Here is a 17,884-nt window from a genome sequence, read left to right as displayed (position 1 = left end):
AAGAAGAATATATAAGAGTATATAAGACTATATATTTTTTTATAGTTACAATTGTATTTGTTGTTTCCTTGTTTTTTTGTTCTAAACGATAACATTTAATTCTATTAAGTCCATGTTCGATCTCACACACTGGAATCTGAACGGTGACCTCTAGTGGTGATTAGAGGTAACAACTCCCAGAGGATCAGGATGTCACAAGTACACAAGTACCCAAGTACACAAGTACAGCGCTGGACTGGGACCAAAAAACGGCCCACCATGATTAATATAAACAATATGCTGAGGTATATGACACATCAAAGGACATATGACACATCAAAGGATAGATGCACTCACTGTTTTGTTTCAAACATTAAACCACAGTAACCTGCATGGAAGCGAATAACTTTGGTAAAAAAAAATTCTTCTTCTTCTTATTATTATTATTATACAGTCTTTTATTAGCAATTCTCTATCTCCCCCCCGCCGCCTCCCCCCTGTCTCACACACACACACACACACACACACACGTGAGTGACCTCCAATCTAGCACGTTCTGCACAAAACTCATAGTCTACTATTAGATGTGTTTAAGTCTGACTGCAATAATTTGAGCATTAGCACAGTGTTAGTCTACAGATCCTCCAGATAGTTTACTATTTAGTGAAGATGTAGGCTACACTTAACATTTCCATTGTTAATTCCATGGCCTATCATCATTCTGCGTGTGTGTAGGCCTTCGTGTGTCTACCTAGAAATCCGATATTCAGCCATGTCATTTATATACTGTAGCTCTGGGGGTTTATTTATTGTACTGCTTGAAGATTGACAACAATTTCGATAAATCGTGACAGACGTGAGAGCACTCGTTAAAGTGGATGGCAACGTAGCCTAGCCCTAATTGGCAGACAGTTCATTTGGGAATAGCAGCTACTGTAGGTAGGCTAGTGGTGCAGGTTGTCGACAAACACTCAAATGCACGAGTGACACACACACACACACAGACCACAAAAAGCCCTCTGTTCCCTTCACTTCCCTTCACTCTGCCAACATTTCGGCTACTTCTTACCGGACTCGTAGCTATTCTAAAGCCTTCCTCAATCCGTCCCTGCTGGGTCACGTCCCTCACCACCTCCTCCTCCTCCTCCGAATCCATTTTAATAGCTATTCCTTTTTCATCTGTGTACCTAACGTTGACGTTACTCTGTTCTACACTCCCTTGTGCCGCTCCGGCAGCCTGAGCACTCTGGACTGCCTCTGCACTGTTGCCTGATGTTGACGGTCCGAAACCAGCAGCTGCAGTTAAACATGTGATGGTGGCAAACATTTCTGTGGTTTTCGCACATTTTGCTGCTTCCACTTGAAGGCCTTTGCGTCTTTTCTCCCGCAGCTTCTCTCTTTTTCTGAGAGTAGTAGTAGTACTTTCTGGTAATCCATTGTTATAGACGGACTCGTCTCAAACTCCGGTCGAACTCTAAATAGCAGATTTTGTCAAGGGGAGATGAGGGCGGGCCAGGAGGGAGGCAGGGCGTGGCCTGAGATTTCATTGGACTAGCTCAATGTCCTTTAAGACAGTCAACCAATGGGCCGCGATTCATGTCTCAGATACTCTACCGTTGCAGTAATAAATAAATTGGCCTAATAAAACTTTAAAAAAAATAATAATAATTTATTATGACTGACAGCCCCGGCCCAAAAATGCCCGGTATGGCCTATGGTCAGTCCATGCCTGCCCAAGTACCCAAGTACCCCTGTCTGCCCCGCCCACATGCCTTCTCATTTGTTGTAGATAAATTAATAATGTCGTAACTCCCACAACACATCTCATTGGTAAAGTAATGACGTTAAACCTTTATTTCTGGTGTTCATTGCTGCATGGTGAGTGGGTGCACCTGCTACATTTTATGTGTAAATTGTTCATTTAAAGTGTATAATGAGTACATTAGAGTGCTTAAGTACATGGATAACTTTTTTGATGTAATGAGTAATCTAATGCGATAGGGCCGCCAGTTAAGTACTTAGTTATTTAGTTATATTTTCAAAAATGTAATCCGTGAGCCAACAGCAGTCATTCCTAATCCATTACTGTGTATGTGTGTGTGTGTGTGTGTGTGTGTATGTGTGAAAGACGTCCTACGAACCCCGCCCCCCTCTGTTATTCCTGCTGTTATACCCCTATCTCCATGTGGTTTGACTATGTGAGGACTGATGCGCAGAAAGATGGAAACCTAATCACAGCGCCAAAACTCGTGGTGAATCATGATGAACCGTACTTACAGCCACCGCGCTAAACCGCGTAGGTGAGATGGGGGTATTAGTAGGTGAGATAGGGGTATTAGTAGGTGAGATGGGGGTATAGTAGGTGAGATGGGGGTATTAGTAGGTGAGATAGGGGTGTTAGTAGGTGAGATGCGGGTATTAGTAGGTGAGATGGGGGTATTAGTAGGTGAGATGGGGTATTAGTAGGTGAGATAGGGCTATTAGTAGGTGAGATAGGAGTATTAGTGGGTGAGATGGGGGATTAGTAGTTGAGATGGGGTATTAGTAGGTGAGATGGGGTATTAGTAGGTGAGATGGGGGTATTAGTAGGTAAGATGGGGTATTAGTAGGTGAGATGGGGGAATAAGTGGGTGAGATAGGGGAATTAGTAGGTGAGATGGGGGGATTACTAGGAGAGATGGGGGTATTAGTAGGTGAGATAGGGGTATTAGTGGGTGAGATAGGGTATTAGTAGGTGAGATGGGGATTAGTAGGTGAGATGGGGTATTAGTAGGTGAGATGGGGGTGGTTAGTGGGTGAGATGGGGTATTAGTAGGTGAGATAGGGGTATTAGTGGGTGAGATGGGATATTAGTAGGTGAGACAGGGGTATTGGTAGATGAGATGGTGGTATTAGTAGGTGAGATAGGGGTATTAGTAGGTGAGATGGGGGTATTAGTAGGTGAGATGGGGTATTAGTAGGTGAGATGGGGGTATTAGTAGGTGAGATAGGGGTATAAGTAGGTGAGATAGGGGTATTAGTAGGTGAGATGGGGGTATTAGTAGGTGAGATGGGGTATTAGTAGGTGAGATGGGGGTATTAGTAGGTGAGATAGGGGTATAAGTAGGTGAGATAGGGGTATTAGTAGGTGAGATGCGGGTATTAGTAGGTGAGATGGGGGTATTAGTAGGTGAGATGGGGTATTAGTAGGTGAGATAGGGCTATTAGTAGGTGAGATAGGAGTATTAGTGGGTGAGATGGGGGATTAGTAGTTGAGATGGGGTATTAGTAGGTGAGATGGGGTATTAGTAGGTGAGATGGGGTATTAGTAGGTGAGATGGGGGAATAAGTGGGTGAGATAGGGGAATTAGTAGGTGAGATGGGGGGATTACTAGGAGAGATGGGGGTATTAGTAGGTGAGATAGGGGTATTAGTGGGTGAGATGGGGTATTAGTAGGTGAGATGGGGATTAGTAGGTGAGATGGGGTATTAGTAGGTGAGATGGGGGGGGTTAGTGGGTGAGATGGGGGATTAGTAGATGAGATGGGGGGATTACTAGGCGAGATGGGGTATTAGTAGGTGAGATAGGGGTATTAGTGGGTGAGATGGGATATTAGTAGGTGAGACAGGGGTATTGGTAGATGAGATGGTGGTATTAGTAGGTGAGATAGGGGTATTAGTAGGTGAGATGGGGGTATTAGTAGGTGAGATGGGGTATTAGTAGGTGAGATGGGGGTATTAGTAGGTGAGATAGGGGTATAAGTAGGTGAGATAGGGGTATTAGTAGGTGAGATAGGGGCATTAGTAGGTGAGATAGGGGTTTTAGTAGGTGAGATAGGGGTATTAGTAGTTAACAGATTATGGGCCAAACTTCACTGAGTGATGATGGTAGAATAATTATAAAGGTCTTGACTAAAACAACATGCATGAGGAATCACAAAGGAGTTTTTATTTTCTGCAACCATAAAGTACTCGAACTAGTTACTTTTATCAGAAAGTAACACTGTAATGTAACTTATTACTTGTTGAAGACAACAAATTTTTTAATGTAATTAGTTACTTTAAACAGTAACGTCCCACAACACTGCTCTCCAGGTTGAAGCGTGTAAGATAACGTTCATGGGTAATTACTGGGTCAGTCTACGAGGGCATGAAGAAAACCACCTGATGAAAAGGCCTGGAGGAGTGTTGGGAGGAGAGGGCTTAGAAGGAAAGCTTCAGTTGGAAAGGGGATCAGCTGGCAATAAAGACAGGTGTGTATGATAAAGATTGTGGTGCACCTGCAGTGTGGCCTGTTAGACCCCTCTGAGTATTAGAAACACCAAATGTTGATTTGAAATTCAAGGATTCAATGAGCTTTATTGTCATCCCAGCACACTTCCATGGTCTGGTACGAAATTAGGACCCAGGTCCCATTTAAGCCACAGAGATAGCATAGAAGTATAAATATGAGGGTCTAAATATGTATATACATGAATATAAATAAAAGCAGTCAGAGATATATTATGCAGGAATTTAGACATAAACTATACATAGTGTATTGCACGTTTTCAGAGACTGTATTGCACACATTGTTTTTAGACTTGTAGGGTTATATATGTATTGCACCATAGAGTTATATATTACACTAAACGTATAGAGATATGTTATATGTAGATATGAGATATGTAATAAAATACTATCCAAAGTAAGCAGTTTGTGATTGTGTTTGATTGTGTTTAATGGGAGAGGACCTACAGACCTTAGGGTAAAAGCTGTTTTTGAGCCTGGTGGTCTTGCACTGAAGGCTCCTCAGCCTTCTGCCCGAGGGAAGAGGTTGAAATAGAGCATGTGCAGGGTGGGTGGAGTCCTTAATAATGCGGAGGGCTCTTCCTCTGCATTTTGCAGTGTACAGTTCGGGCAGTGTACAGTTTGGGCAGTGTACAGTTCGGAAATGACTAATGATGATGATCACAGATGGGTCTCCTCTTCCTATATTTTATTGCTTATGTAAAGTTGGGGAACACGGGTCTAAGAATTTCATTACGATAATGATGCCTCATTGTTATTTGTATATGACAATAAAACTTGAAACTTTGGACCAGGAATTAGAGACAATTGCATCTGCAGTTACTGTATCTAATTACATATTAGAGAGCAGGAGAACTTCAGCAGCTTCTTTCCAGTTGCGGTCAAAAGAAACAAGGGAACAAAACAGCACGTCTGTCTCACTCCTCATACAGAGACCTGTTGCTATAACCAGTGTTGTAGGTTTAAGTATAAGACTGAGTTCTCAATCCTTCAGCTGTTTATTAACAAGGAAACAGTGAAATATAAAAACTCTGACACCTAATGTGCAATTAAACCTTCATGAAAAAGTGCAATTTGTAAATTTGCAGTGCAATAGTTCGATATCTGGGGATCATGTTTTAAACATACCACAGTGTACTAGAGAATTGTTAAAGTGTGTTATAATGTGTTAGCCAAAACCCTTTTCTATTTATTGTTTTTTTTATACAGTGGTGTGAAAAAGTGTTTGCCCCCTCACTGATTTCTTGTGCATGTTTGTCACATGTTTCAAACCATCAAATAATTTTTTATACTAGTCAAAGATATCAGAGGTACACACATCATGCAGTTTTTAAATGACGGTTTTTATTATTATGGGAAAAAAATCCCAAACTACATAGCGCTGTGTGAAAAAGTGTTTGCCCCCCTTGTTAAAACATAACGTAACTCTGGTTTGTCACAGCTGAGTTCAATATCTCCAGCCACACCCAGGCCGGATTAGTGCCACACCTGTTCACAATCAAGAGATCACTTAAAAAGAACTTGTCTGACAAAGTGAAGTGGACCAAAAGATCCTCAAAAGCTAGACATCATGCTGAGATCCAAAGAAATTCAAAACAGAAAGGAAATAAATAAGATCTATTAGTCTGGAAAAGATTATAAAACCATTTCTAAAGCTTTGGGACTGCGTAAAAGTAACACTGCATTTCAGAAAAAGAACATCATACCAATAGTAAAATTAAAATGTATTTTCTTATTTTATAATTAAGAATATAAAAAAATAAGAAATCAGAAAGGGGGCAAACACTTTTTCATACCACTGTATGTTTATTCTGCTTTATCTTTATGTGCTCATACTGTCAGTGTGTATACAAATGGTAAATAAAGTCCCTTAAATCTTGAATCATCAGAGGGGAAATGTTCAGAAAAGCAACATTAGCAACAGAAGTGGGATAATCAACCGAAGGCGGGACATTTGCATTTAATACAGGACAAAGTAAATGTGATAAAGAGGAAGTACTTTTCAGACTTAGAACTGGACACAGCAACCTAAAGTGCTCTATTTATAGTCGTTAAACATCCAACGGGACTCTGTGAGAAACGCCCTGAAGGTCAGACTGTCGATCGTATATTGCTCTCGGGCAGGAAATATACAGCGGGAAGGCGAGATATGATGTGACAGCTCGCAGGACTGGGGAGAGTCGAAGGCAATGTTGAGGGTTTTCTGGAATGGGGGGGTCACTGATCAGGGAGGAAGTGTTCATGTCGTTTTTGAGAAAGATTGGAATGGACTGGCTTTAAAGGACGGGGAGCTGAGGAGACAGAGACCTGTAGGAAAGTCGTCTGTAGGAGCCCGAGAGGACGAGGGACAGTTGGCAGTAACGTAACCGACTGGATTCCAACCGTCGTTACACAACAAAGGAAAAGAAGTGAGACACAATAATTGGAAAATAATGAAATATAATGAGCCGATCACCAAACCTGTTTAACGGTAATAATTTAGCCGAGCATGTTAATGACATAGAGGCAGATATTATACAATTATTAAGCACAATGTCCTTTAAAATAACAAAGCATTACGAAGATGTCACTGTTGCACCCCTGAGTTATGTCAAGTATTTATTTTAAAATAAAGATCTATGTCATTCTTTTATTTTATTACATTACACAGAGCTTTATAAACACAACAGTTTGCCTATGATTTAACATTAGCAAGAGTAACAGAAGCTTATTTCAGACTTCTTGAGTTTAGATTATTGTGCCATATTAATTTGATGTTAATCAATTAAAAAATAACATTAATAATGATAATAAATACAGTATATACATTTTTTTCGAGCTCAAGATGCAATGACATTTTGATGGAAATATTTCATTCGACCCCTCTTTCAGTTGATCCCTACAACAGAAGTGCATTTTTGCTCCCTGTGGTTTGAAATCACACTTAACATGGCTGAACACCCTGTGTAGTGTACTTTGAAGGGTACTTCAGGGAGAACCGACCAGTGTGTGTCAGAATGTAAAAAAAAACTATTTAAAAGCTTTTAATTGGCTGGAATTGGAGTGTTATATGTGATATTGATCATGAGCAGGAGATATAGTTAGAGCTCGACGCCAGTGTGAGTTTTATGGAGTAAGCGAGTGTTTAATTGAACAAAAATAAAATCAGGGTGAAAAACAGTTTTTGTCATGAAAATACCTGCACACGACCCCAACCCCTGATCACTGGTTAGTATGATTAGCTCCGCCTCCTTGTTACATGTCATGACTGAGTTGTACAGTTTACCTGAATCATTAAATCATTCACTAATATCTGTCCCGGTTAAATCTGTCCTGGTTACACACTTATAATAATTATTTTGATTGTGTAAAGCTGCTTTGGGACAATGACAATCTTTAAAATCACTATACAAATAAAACTGAATTGAATTGAATTAGACTTTACAATAATTCTGCTCTGTATCAGGAGAGGGATCTTCTTCTCTGTCCCGGTTATATGAACACGTGACTGCAGCTTATCAGATCGCAGATGAATCACCGTCACTCAGAAATCAGATCACGTGTGTGTGTGTGTGTGTGTGTGTGTGTGTGAGAGAGAGAGAGAGAGACAAATAACGTTTGAATTTCCTGTAACTCACCTGGATCAGCTGCTCTAATGTGACTGTCACACACACACACACACACACACACACACACAATAAGGAGAGTGGAAATAATTTGTGTATTAACAGGATTTTATGAAGTTTAATACAGAAGGTCACGTGTTTCCTGATTGAGTTTGTAAAGAAATATTATTTTATTTATTATTTAATCTTCCTGAACATTTAGTGTCTGATTATAGATTTGGGAGGAAGCTGTGTGAATGAAACGATTAGAACCCTGTGTGTGTGTGTGTGTGTCGATAAACGCAGGCATGGTACGCGCATGCGCAGATGTATAGCAGCGACCTTCCGATAAAAGTCGTCTGTTCGACACACACACACACACACACACACGTATAAAATAAACAAAGGAAACAGACATCGGTCTCTATGTGTTGGCTTAATCCGCTCATATTCCATCATCCCTACATCTATCATAAATTAAAATAAATTAAAAAACAGCCTTTAAAAACTTGGGCTCGTCCGGGATTTGAACCCGGGACCTCTCGCACCCAAAGCGAGAATCATACCCCTAGACCAACGAGCCGCTGTGGGAAAACCGCACTGTGATGAAGAAGAAACGCGTCTCTATGGAGGAGATCGGAATAAATAATTCACACAAGGGACACGATGTTCACGTGCGTAACCCAATTCACGTGCACGGAAAAAATATATATTCACAAAAAACACATTCACGTGCATAAAAATATACATGTTCATAATATACAATTCACATATGTAGAACTGTGCAAAAATGTGAATGTTTAAAATTTACGAGTGTATCATGGGCTGTGTGTGTGAATATCAATGTACGTGTGTGAATATCGCTGTGTGTGTGTGTGTGTGTGTGTTTGAGACTCTTCTGACTCAAGTTTTACCGACTCTAAGTTATTACTTTATTATTTTATACTGTTTCATTACTGAACTGTCTCACGTCTGGACAGGACCGTCTTCATGGTGACCCGTCCCCAGACACCACACACACACACATGTCCATGTGACCAGACCAGAGGACACCAGGACGGGTGAGACAGGTCCAGAGGACAGAGGGGACAGGATCACTGGCAGCTCAGGAGAGACATGTGTAGCTCGACAGTGTGTGTGTGTGTGTGTTTCTTTAGTGCATCACAGCTGAATCCCCTCAGGGAGATGATTTTCCTACACAAACAGTAAATTTGTTTAATAAAGTCATTCCCAAACTTCAGAAGTGGCCTCATTTCACAATGCGACATGTGAGAACATCCTGCAGCTCACACACCATTAATCACACTTCTGATCAACACACACAGAAACAAGAACATTTCTATCTTCATGGACCTACAACAATGCAGAGCAGGGTCATAATCCACACACACACCTATTGTGTACAGTGATAAAAGTATATATGAAAATTGTTATTATTATTATTAAGATGATGATGATGACTCCTCGCTAATGACACATATAATAATATGCTATAGGAGATCCATCGATACAGAATGTCCTTCAGGGCAACTGCAATTAATACAACAGTAAAAGACCTTGGTGTGATTATTGATTCCAGCCTTTTATTTGAAGCTCATGTAGATAATATTACCAGGATAGCATTCTTTCACCTCAGAAATATTGCCAGAATAAGAAATTTATTGTCGCTAAACGACGCAGAAAAACTAGTACATGCTTGTATCACCTCTAGGTTGGACTATTGTAACGCCTTACTGTCTGGTTGTTCAGCTAGATGCATAAATAAACTTCAGCTAGTCCAGAATGCAGCAGTGAGAGTCCTCACTAGAACCAGAAGATATGAGCACATCACCCCTATCTTATTTTCACTGCATTGGCTCCCTGTGAAATTTCGCATTGATTTTAAAATACTACTCTTGACATATAAAGCATTAAATGGTCTCGCGCCGCAGTACCTGAGCGAACTGCTAGTGTCTTACGATCCGCCACGCCTACTTCGATCAAAGGATGCAGGCTGCTTGTCAGTACCGCGTATTATGAAAAATACAGCTGGGGGCAGAGCTTTTTCTTACAAAGCCCCAAAATTATGGAATAGTCTTCCAAATAGTATTCGGGACTCAGACACAGTCTCAGTGTTTACAAACCTGATTCCAAAAAAGTTGGACACTGTACAAACTGTGAATAAAAACAGAACGCAATGAAGTAAAAGTTTCAAATTTTAATATTTTATTCAGAATAGAATATAGATAACATATCAAATGTTGAAATTGAGACATTTTGAAATGTCATGTTAAATATTGACTCATTTTGGATTTCATGAGAGCTTCACATTCCGAAAAAGTTGGGACAGGTATCAATAAGAGGCCGGAAAGGACAGCACTGCATTACATACAGAAATGCTACTGTAGTGGAACACAACATGGGCTCAGCACCGTCACCCTCGGCTCGTTCATCAGGGACGATCTGATCATTCTGATTCACACACACTCACATCTCATACACACTTCAATAATTCTTATGATTGTGTAAAGCTGCTTTGGGACAATGACAATCATTAAAATCACTATACAAATTAAATTAAATTGAATTGAATTAGACTTTACAATAATTCTGCTCTGTATCAGGAGAGGGATCTTCTTCTCTGACATCACTATATATATATATATATATATATATATATATATATATATATATATATATATATACAAATCCTTTATTTATTTAATCCTCTCTTTCATTAATATTTTAACTTGCTGGTGGACCTAATGTTTTGTTCCCACCTGTATATACACACTGTAAACTGCACCCTAAACTTCAAACAGAATAACTTTTTTTCATTCTTGCTTGTTGCTTACTTGTATAATCTGTGGACTGGCTGCTGTAACGATATAATTTCCCTTAGCAATTAAAAAGAACTCTATCCATCTATCTATCCAGGAAATATTTAGTTTTAAAAACAGCTCAAATAAATGAAAAATATCTGAATTTATATCCCATGGCTTTGTTTTATTAGTCCTCATTACTTTTCATAAATATTATAAACGTCATGTAAATATTTTATGGTACTTTAATTTAGAATTTTTAAAAATGAAGGTAACTTTATTATCAGACTGAAAGCGCTATTTCCTTATTTTAAATGATTCTCTCGCGGATTAAGATATTCCTCTGTGCAGTGATGCAAACTCATTTTCCCTGCAGGACTCGATCTCAGGGTCTAACACTGGGTGTGTCATTCCGCCTGATAGGTGTATATGTGCATGTGTGTGTGTGTGTGTGTGTGTGTGTGTGTTCAGAGCAGCGACTCTCCAGCCTGCAGAAGTGTGAGATCTGAAACTGACATGGAGGAGCAATCTGAGAACAAGCAGGTATGATAACATGAATACAAATTCAAATAAAATGTATGATTTTTAATGTTCATACATTCATTACACATAATTAAAAACTAAATATAATCTACAGTGATAAATAAACAGAATGTATAAAACTAAACTGTGACCTGTTGTAGCTGATAAGTGCTAATACAGAACAAATGACTTAATTTATTAGTTTTTATTAAATGTTATCAGTTTGTGTGTGATTTCTTACCACGTTCTGTCTCTTGTCTGTTCTTTCTGTCTCTGTTTCTCACATGGCAGATGGATCCCACCCTCGCTGAAGAGAAGAACGAAGGGCTTCAGGACAACGCTGCAGAAAACGACAGAAAACATCAAGTTAACTGGAACCCCAAGTGTAAGGCAGCACTTTAGTACCTTAACGGGCGTACAGGGGGTCGGGGGTAGCTCAGTGATTAAGGCATTGGATTACGGTTTAAATGATCCCAGGTTTAAAACCTGTGACCACCAAGTTGCCACTGTTGGGCCCTAAACTGCTCAGATGTATAAGATTAAAATTTCACTCTGGATGACAGTCTCTGCCAAATTCCTAAATGTGGTACAATGATATTAATCATAAACACCTGTTATGTATAAAGCAAATATAAAGCAATGGCAGAAGCCTTCTGCATGAAACACACAGGGGTAAGTTGGCTTTACTTTAACACTTTGTTTCTTCTAAACGACTGTAAATCTTTAACATTAGGATAATAAAGATCTCACAAGATAAAAGAAACCTCACCTTTTGAGACTTTATTGCTCTGAACTAAACACATGTTTATTGTAAAATTATATTTCTTTGTTTTTCCTATTAGTGAAAGTATAACAAATCAGCAGGTTTGTGTGTGTGTGTGTGTGTGTGGGTGTGTGTGTGTCAGATGCGTCCCTGGTGTGTGTGTTGGTGCCTGTGTTGGTCATGCTGCTCTTGAACGCTTGTCACCCCTCTTCTGATCCCTCCATCATCACTGTGTCGAGTATTTGGGATTGGGACGCGGCTGCGATGGTGGTGCTCTTCACCCTGATCCAGGCCGGACTTTACTACCTACCTGTCGGACGGGTGAGTACTCCTGCATGAGCATCTCTCATTCTGCATTCTGTAAAACTTCAGCACTCGACCCTGCCACACTCCAGAAGGGATGGAAAGACAAAATGCAACAGGGCAGGATGCAGTGCTCATGACTCTCCAGTGTAGGGAGGGTGTAGGGTGTAGGGTGTAGGGAGAGATTGATGATATGTAATACAGATGTAATTGTGTGTTCAGGTCATGGAGGGAATAATCGGACCTCATGACAAACGTCTGAAATACAACATAAATGGTAAGCAAACAGAACACCCAGTCACAGTGACCTACACTATATAATATAATATAATATAATATAATATAATATAATATAATATAATATAACATAACATAAAATAACATAACATAACATAATATAATATAACATAACATAACATAACATAACATAATATAATATAACATAACATAACATAACATAACATAATATAATATAATATAATATAATATAATGGTCTGATGATGAAAATATTGTGTTGTACTGAGTGTTGTTACTGTTGTTTATGTGTGTTGTGTTGCAGGTCTACACGCCGGCGTGGTGTCTGTGTTGGCGTTAGTGTGTGTGTGGTGGTGTGGTGTGTTCCGCTGTAGCAGTGTGTCGAGCAGAGTCATTCCTCTGATCAGTGCTGGCTGGGTCCTCTCCTTCCTTATCTGTGTGTTCCTGTACATACGCACAAACACACACAGCAACACAGCAGGTAAACACACACACAATTTCGTGCTTATTAGAGCCCGAGCACTATGACATCAGCCCTACAGTATGTCGTCATAGTGTGTGAGGGCCATCTTGTTCTTCCATGGGTTTTTTTCCACCATTGGGGCCTTTTGGGGGTTTTACAACCTTCGACAGACAGATTGGAATCTGCTGCCACATCTGAGAGTCCGGGCCCGAAACCTGGGCTGAAACGTGGTTAATAACACTGAAGAGTGACATCACATTGACTGACATCATAGTCTGATGCTTTTATTCCAGCATCTGTGACTTTTTGAATGTATTAACATGAAATTCACCCTTTTCTAAACACACACATCACAAATGTACACAAACACACTCACACACCACACACACAAACATGCACACACTATTCTGAACAAATATTTAGGGCCCAAGCAGACATCAGCCCTATACAGTGTGTGAAGTGCGCAGCTTGTGTACTGCAGCCGGGCGGCGATGGCGGGTGGTGCTTGGGCCCGCTCATCGTTGCTTGCAAATACGTTTCCTTCTTTAAAAAATTTGTTAAATAACTGCTGAGCGTGCATATCTATGTGTGTGTGTGTGTGTGTGTATATTTGTGTGTTTGTGTGTGTGTGTTACAGAGGTTTCTGGATTAGGGCATGTGCTGGAGGGCTTTGTTTTGGGACAGGAGTTACACCCCCGTGTGGGGAAGATCGATGTGAAGCTGTTTGCGATGGTGCGGATCGGCTTCATGGGCTGGGTGAGGCTCAACACTCGGAATTATGGGATTGCATTCAGGTTTTGTACACACACTGAAAGCTGTGAGGTAAGAAGAAGGGGGGATCATCTGTCCTAATGCCCCAGCGGAGATACCCCTCAGATAGTCAGGGGCGGGGCTCTTCTTATATGAGGTCATATTAGTCGGAAAATCTAATTGGCTTTTTAAAACCTCGGCCCATACAAACAAACAAGCAGAACAAAAGACAGAGAATGTTTTTCTTATGTTTGTTGTTTGTACACACACACACACACACACACACACACACACACACATCCACTGGAGACCCTTCTGGATGTCTAAACATGACTAAAATGTGACTTTTCCATAACAGATGAACTTTAAGGTTTATTTGTGTAAAAAGAGTCGTGTGTATTATTATTAAGGATTGTGTATTAAACTTTCTCTTTCTGTACAAGTGTCCATGACTGTTAATAGTAGTTCATGATTCAGCAGGTGTGTGTGTGTGTGTGTGTGTGTGTTCTCCTTTCTGTTTAACACCCAGGCACTGATTGATGTGTGTTACGTCCTGAGTGCGGTGGAGACACACGGCTCTGTCCCTCTGTCTCTCCTCCTCACTGCCGTCCTGCAGCTCATCTACATTACAGACGCCCTCATCGATGAGGTTCCACTTTACTAAACTACACATTATTATTATTATTATTATTATTATTATTATTATTATGTGGATTATAAACATCTCAACCACTGATCCTGAAACTCCGGATTATAAATAATCAATAACTGTGTATGGTGTTATAGATAAAATATTTATAATAAATGTTGTTTTAAAGTAGCCTTTGTGTATGTGTGTGTGTGTGTGTGTGTGTGTGTGTGTGTATGTCACATGTCAGGAGATTTTATTAGACTCTAAGGAGCTGACGATGGAGCCGATCGGGTTCCTGATGGTTCAGGGTGAATACGTCTGGATGCCTTTCTTCTCCAGCATTCCTCTTTACTTCCTGCTTCAACACCCTACGGACTTCTCCTTCCTGTACAGCCTACCCATAATCCTTCTGTTCTGTAAGTCATTCTTTAACTCATTCTTTACATTTACATCATTAACACAGTGTAGAGCAGTGTGTCGTGTCTCCATCACAAACATCCTTGTGTTAGTTCAGGAGGTCAAGGTGTAGGAACCACATCCAGCTAACTCACACACTCACACACACACACACACTGTTTTTCCTTTTAAATGTTCGCTTCTCACTCATGTATCTGACAAACCTGATGATATTTGCAAATCTTTAACTTTTACACCAGATTAATACAATAATAAGATGCAGATCTCTCTCATTATCTCATCTTATCATCATTTCTTCTCTCACGTTCTTATCAGCTGGGAGTTTTCTGATTTATCGCTTGTCCACCAAGCAGAAGAATCTCTACCGTAAAAACCCAGACGACCCATCAGTGGCTCGTGCGTATCACCTTTCTGCTTTATCACTGTTTTATTACCACTGTAAGAACATCTGTAAAATTAAATAGACCTCACAGTTTTCCTCCTGCACTGAGGAGAGAGTATTAGCTGGCTTGTGATCTAATTAGCAGTTAGCACAAGAGATTAGTGCTAAAGTCTGAAGAGTGTCGTTCCGCAGATCTCGAGGCGCTCGTCAGTCCCTCTGGTCAAAACCTGCTGGTGTCCGGGTGGTTCGGTTGGGTCCGACATCCAAACTACCTGGGAGATTGCATGATGACGTTCTCCTGGACTATGTTCTGTGGTCAGGATTAACTCTCGCACACACACACAGAGGATGTGAAGGCTTTTTGTAATGAGTAAGCTCAGTGTGTGTGTGTGTGTGTGTGTGTGTAGGGTTCAGCAGTGTGTTGCCGTATGTACCTGGGCTGCACTGCTTGAAGATGCTGCTGGAGCGAGCCACTGATATCGAGCGGCTGTGTGAGGAGAAACATGGAGCAGCATGGAGAGAATACTGCAGGAGAGTGCCTTATAAAATACTGCCCAGTATCTACTGACCATCACCACCATCACCACCATCATCATCACCATCATCATCATCATCACCACCACCACCATCATCATCATCATCACCACCATCATCATCATCACCACCACCACCATCATCATCATCATCACCATCATCATCATCACCACCACCACCATCATCATCACCACCACCATCATCATCATCATCATCATAATCATTTATCTATCTTTAATGATCATTTCACTTCAGTAAAGTTGCAGTGGAGCACTGACTCGACGCCGTGGCTCCTCTGGGTGACACTGGAGTATGAGATTATAAGTCGTTTTATACTTATAAACAGTAATTATAACTGTCCTTATAAACAGTGTGTTAATGTGTTAGTGTACAGTTTGTAACAGTCTAGCTGAAGAGAGGGTGCGTCGGACATAAAGCGTCTTTTTTCTTTTTATGTTTTATTTAAGTGTATTTCGAATACAAGATAAAAACAAACACACTCCAGATCACCCCTAACCTCCCCCCGCCCCCTTCCCCAACACACACTTAAAAAAACCCCAGCAAGAACACCTCCCTAACCCGAGGGGAAAAAAAGAAAGAAAAACATGCAAAGCTAATCTGAGTCATAAATCCACAAAGAATGCAGTAAAATAAAACTATTGCCGCTACAAAACTTAAGGCCTTGTTCACACGGGCGTTAAAATCGAGCGTTTTTCTGCCGTTCGTGGTGTTCAAATCCCAACAAACGCAAGCAAAACGCTTCTAGTGCGTTTTCTTCGCGTTCATTTTACGCTACGGAGGACCGGATATATCCCATGATCCTACATGCTATACATAGGGAAATAAAAGCAAAATAAAATGTCAGAGGAAGTTGGTCCAGCTAATCAAAAGTGGAAACTGACATCCGACAGTAATTAAAAAACTTGCGCGGAAATTTTCGCATTTCTTCATAAACCACAAAAAAACTTCCTTTTTCAGTCAGAGGGTGAACCCAGTAGTGGCGGCGATTTTTTTTTTTCCCCAACAGGTAAACACACACTCTACAATCTGGGCTGCAGGCTGGCGTTAGACAGAGACAAACGAACGCCAGTGTAGAAGTCAATCGAGTGCCGCTACAAAACACAACATAAACGCCTAGGACGTTCAGAGCGCGTCGTTTATCCAAACATTTAACGCCCGTGTGAACAAGGCCTAAAGGTGTTGCCATAATCAGAACAAGAACAGTGTTGTGTTGTGAACTGATGACTTCCACTCTTTCAAAACGATCTTTTTAACTACTTTTTTTCTAAACATGAGAGACAACTTTAAATGTTGAAGTAATTCAGTGGTTGCATTAAAGTAACAAAACAAACTCTTATAGTCAGAAATGATTTGAATATAAATTGCCAGAAGCCCATTACCTTGAGGCAAACCCAGAAAATCTGAGTGAGAATACCTTCTTGGCGTTTGCATCTGTCACTAACGGATGAGATGTTTGGGTAAAATTTATAAAGCTTCGTTTTTGAATAATGCGATCTGTGTATCACTTTAAACTGTATGAACTGAGGCGGAGCATTGACTGAACATCTGTAAATCCTACATAAGCCCATTGTTTATCAGAAATCACGCTGCCAATGTCCTTCTCAGATGACGTTTTTATGGAATCAGAAACACAGTAGAGTTCGGAGCACATAATGAAATAGATTAAATAATTAAATGTCTAGACTCAGGAGTCTTCAGACGAACACACACCCCGCCGGTACACACCCCGCACACACACTCCACACGGCCTGTCAGGGTTTCTTAGTCAGAAACTTTTAGCTTTATATCTTTTATCATCTCTGTGCTTTGAAATAAATCTTGATATAATTATGGTTAGTTATTAGTAACAAACGGTTTTCTTGTGTATTTATTGATTCAACATGAAACACGTGAAACAATACACAACAAACCTGACGACTAAAACTGAGTGTTGTATTATTTTCTGTATTTTTCCACAGATAAGTTAGTAATGTAACTGTAGTTTAGTGTAAATGTAAGTCTACTTATTTATAATATACCTTTACTTATTTCATTCAGGAAAAAAAAGAATTTACCTCATATTGAACTGAGTTTAAGGTTTTAATTATGTATTATTTTAGTTTCACAAATTAAATTTCCCTAACGCTTTTTGGTTAAAACAGGTCTAATATTGTACAATAATATTTACACAACAAAAAAGCCTTGAATTTTACAGTAAAATAAAAATGTC

The 17,884-nt window shown here is 40.1% G+C and overlaps 1 protein-coding gene and 1 non-coding gene across 2 annotated transcripts; one reads left to right on the top strand and one right to left on the bottom strand.

Moving 5' to 3' along the window:
• Positions 1 to 8,343: 8,343 nt before the first annotated feature.
• Positions 8,344 to 8,415, bottom strand: trnap-ugg (transfer RNA proline (anticodon UGG)). The gene has a single exon. It is a non-coding gene; the product is annotated as a tRNA-Pro (tRNA).
• Positions 8,416 to 11,104: 2,689 nt separating this feature from the next.
• On the top strand, positions 11,105 to 17,788 carry si:ch1073-429i10.1 (delta(14)-sterol reductase TM7SF2). The gene is made up of 11 exons (XM_053486178.1): positions 11,105 to 11,176; positions 11,447 to 11,540; positions 12,061 to 12,239; positions 12,444 to 12,498; positions 12,782 to 12,958; positions 13,578 to 13,696; positions 14,220 to 14,339; positions 14,569 to 14,737; positions 15,054 to 15,134; positions 15,313 to 15,435; positions 15,528 to 17,788. The coding sequence occupies exons 1-11, from the start codon at positions 11,150 to 11,152 to the stop codon at positions 15,686 to 15,688; spliced, it is 1,305 nt and encodes a 434-aa protein (XP_053342153.1). The 5' UTR covers positions 11,105 to 11,149; the 3' UTR covers positions 15,689 to 17,788.
• The last annotated feature ends 96 nt before the right edge of the window (positions 17,789 to 17,884 follow it).

This window comes from Clarias gariepinus, chromosome 25 (genome assembly GCF_024256425.1).
Source record: "Clarias gariepinus isolate MV-2021 ecotype Netherlands chromosome 25, CGAR_prim_01v2, whole genome shotgun sequence".
Taxonomy (NCBI): Eukaryota; Metazoa; Chordata; class Actinopteri; order Siluriformes; family Clariidae; genus Clarias; species Clarias gariepinus.
Note: the sequence above shows the minus strand (reverse complement) of the source record. Positions and strands in the feature narration are given on the sequence as shown.

Bases quoted from the DNA above. Each gene is read 5' to 3' on its own strand.
- si:ch1073-429i10.1 (XM_053486178.1), top strand. From the start codon at position 11,150: ATGGAGGAGCAATCTGAGAACAAGCAG. The intron at 12,240-12,443 runs GTGAGTACTCCT...TTGTGTGTTCAG, and splicing joins ACTACCTACCTGTCGGACGG to GTCATGGAGGGAATAATCGG. The intron at 12,959-13,577 runs GTAAACACACAC...TGTGTGTTACAG, and splicing joins CACACACAGCAACACAGCAG to AGGTTTCTGGATTAGGGCAT.